Genomic DNA, 2,500 nt, shown 5'->3' with positions numbered 1-2,500 from the left:
GTGATGATTTAAAACGGTATGTCTGGCGGTTTGAAGCAGCAACGATGATAAATATATGTTTAAAATAGCATTTCGCAGGTGTTTGACGGTGTATTTCTGGCTTCTATTCCCTGTATATTCGGGAATTCGAGACTTTCTGTAATCCTCGTTTCCAGGACGTTTCGATTTTACTTAGTTCACCGGAGAATGAAACCGAGCAAATTTCTAAGATGGCGGACAAAACAACACTTTTTGCGAGCTTCTTGCGAGCATTAAATGATGGTAGGGGAACATAATCTTTAAAAACAAAATATTTAGTTTCAAGAAAACAGGCTTTTATCCACAGTGGAATTATTGTGTTAATTGACTGAAGACTACTACTTCAGATGAATATAGGAAGTTCAGTAAAAATACCAGAACACGTGCATCTACAACTGACATGTATGTATTTTTCTCTCCAGGCCAGCTGATTCCGTCTAGTACAAGACTGGCACTCACCTGAGTGTCAAGCTTATAGGCGATTTACAAGTCACATCATAGGAATAAAAACAGCAAGTGCAGTAAAATGGAGTTTATCCCATTAGAAAAAATAAACGATAATTTTGAAGACATCTCTAAACCAATTAAAACTGTTGAGGTAGGCATTAGCTCTTGTAATATAATCTGGGCGGTGGAAAGGTGTTTGTTGTCAAATACCTTTCTTGGTATGATTTCAAATTTCCAGCCACTGGAACAAAAGAATCCTTGTTTTGGCTTCCTTGAAGGCTCTGGTCGTTTCACGAGACAAAGTTAACAAATTAAATAAGCATGCATCATAAAATTACTTGCCATATCCCTAGCCCACTCTTTGCGAAAGGGTGCATGGCTTCCATACTGTATTTAAAATGTAATTTAATTTTGATCATGAGGTGCTCTCATGATCACAGAAATCAATAAACTATTTAAAGTAGTGGCTGAATTTGGAAATCTGTCTCTTTTTAGCGGCGCTACAGCCGTTCAAAGTCGGCCAAAATCCCATACATGTGTTTCCCCCCCAGCCAAGATGGTGGTCAAAAACCGTGCAATGGTCTATTAACAGTCATTTTATATATTATTTTATTTTTTACCTTTGTAGGACAAATGGAAACTATTGCCTGCATTTTTGAAGGTGAGGTAGATTTTGTTCAAAAGATGCTTGTGTTGAATTCAGTCTGTACTTAATCTCTCCTATGTCCAGAAATGTACATACCAAATTGATTCCTGCTCTGAATTTTGATATTCGACACAAAGTGTTCCTCTAAGTATTTTCTACCCATTTCTAGCAATATAAAGGTGAGTTTTAAAGGGTTAGGATTATTTTCTGACACTTTGCGCTGTCTATCAAAATTGTAGTCCATCAAATCGCATGCCTTTCTGGAAAATATGTTTCTTTTAACAATTCCTTTAAAGTTCTCACTAAAAGATGAAATATGTGATGGTGTGATTCACAGGTCAAGGGACTTGTCAAGCAGCATATTGATTCATTCAACTATTTTGTCAATGTTGATGTAAGTAGTTTAAGAACATTTTGGTTATCTTGTATGATATGACTAGAATCAGGGGCACTGGGTGAACCTCTTGAAATTCTCAACTTTTAAACAATTTCTGTATATAAATCGAAAGCCGCCAGAGGACCTTTTGTTATCACATGGTTACTATGATCTTGAATAATCTCAACCCTTGGGCCTTAAAATCTTACAATCACTTACTTCCTTCAAAGTGCCCCAGTGACCAAAAAATCAATTCATATTTTTCTTTGGATTTCAAACTTATGTTAACAAAACACGAAGTGACCCACGTTTTAAGCCTTGATTTCAAAAAGACACCTCTTTATTTTCACTGTAATTTTCCTATTTAATGGTCCGCCATTACTAACATTATGTTCTTGAGAGAGCTGGATTGAGGAGAAAATGACGTCAAAGGCTCACTAGTTTAAGAATACAATACGTGGGTTTGCCGCAGAATTAATATGCAGCACGGGGGTTTTGGGCCTTCAGACTTTTAAACTCTCGCTTTGCATATATAATAAGCTGCGTTCACACGCTGAAATTTTAAGCTAGTGAGCCTCTGACGTCACTTTTCCCTGGATCCAACCGTCTGAGGTCCAATCGGTCAGTTTTGAACGTGAGTAATGGCGGACCGTGAAATCCAAAACTTACACTCAAAGTAAACGGCCTTTGGATAAAAATCAAAGCTCAAAATTTTGCCAGTCAGGTGTTAAGCAAGCACACTTTCAAAATCTGAAGGAAAAAAGGAAGTGTTTTTTTGATCACAGTGGCACTTTAAATATCGCTTAAAAAGTAAATTAATAATAATGACTTTTTTGAACATTGTGAGTACTTATATATTTTAATAGAATAAATATTTTATTGTTAACTTTAACCCTTTCACCCTTGGTCTGCACTTATGTGACATGGCGGCCATGTTGGACGGCAATACTTAAAACGGGTCTTGAAATTAACAAAAAAAATCCAATCGTAATTTTGGAACAAAATATGAGCCT

At 36.4% G+C, this 2,500-nt stretch overlaps 1 protein-coding gene across 2 annotated transcripts in view; it reads left to right on the top strand.

Annotated features, from left to right (window-relative positions):
• The first annotated feature begins 197 nt into the window (after window positions 1-197).
• Window positions 198-2,500, top strand: part of LOC138003175 (DNA-directed RNA polymerase III subunit RPC2-like) — a 45,416-nt gene continuing 43,113 nt past the window's right edge. For both annotated transcript variants that reach the window (XM_068849147.1, XM_068849141.1), the window contains exons 1-4: window positions 198-261; window positions 441-616; window positions 1,094-1,126; window positions 1,449-1,505. In XM_068849147.1, coding sequence (XP_068705248.1) covers window positions 545-616; window positions 1,094-1,126; window positions 1,449-1,505 — 162 coding nt within the window. In that variant the 5' untranslated portion in view covers window positions 198-261; window positions 441-544. The remainder of the gene's footprint in view (window positions 262-440; window positions 617-1,093; window positions 1,127-1,448; window positions 1,506-2,500) is intronic.

The sequence above is a fragment of the Montipora foliosa genome, chromosome 1, assembly GCF_036669935.1.
Source record: "Montipora foliosa isolate CH-2021 chromosome 1, ASM3666993v2, whole genome shotgun sequence".
NCBI lineage: Eukaryota > Metazoa > Cnidaria > Anthozoa > Scleractinia > Acroporidae > Montipora > Montipora foliosa.
This window is presented reverse-complemented; position numbering and strand designations above follow the sequence as displayed.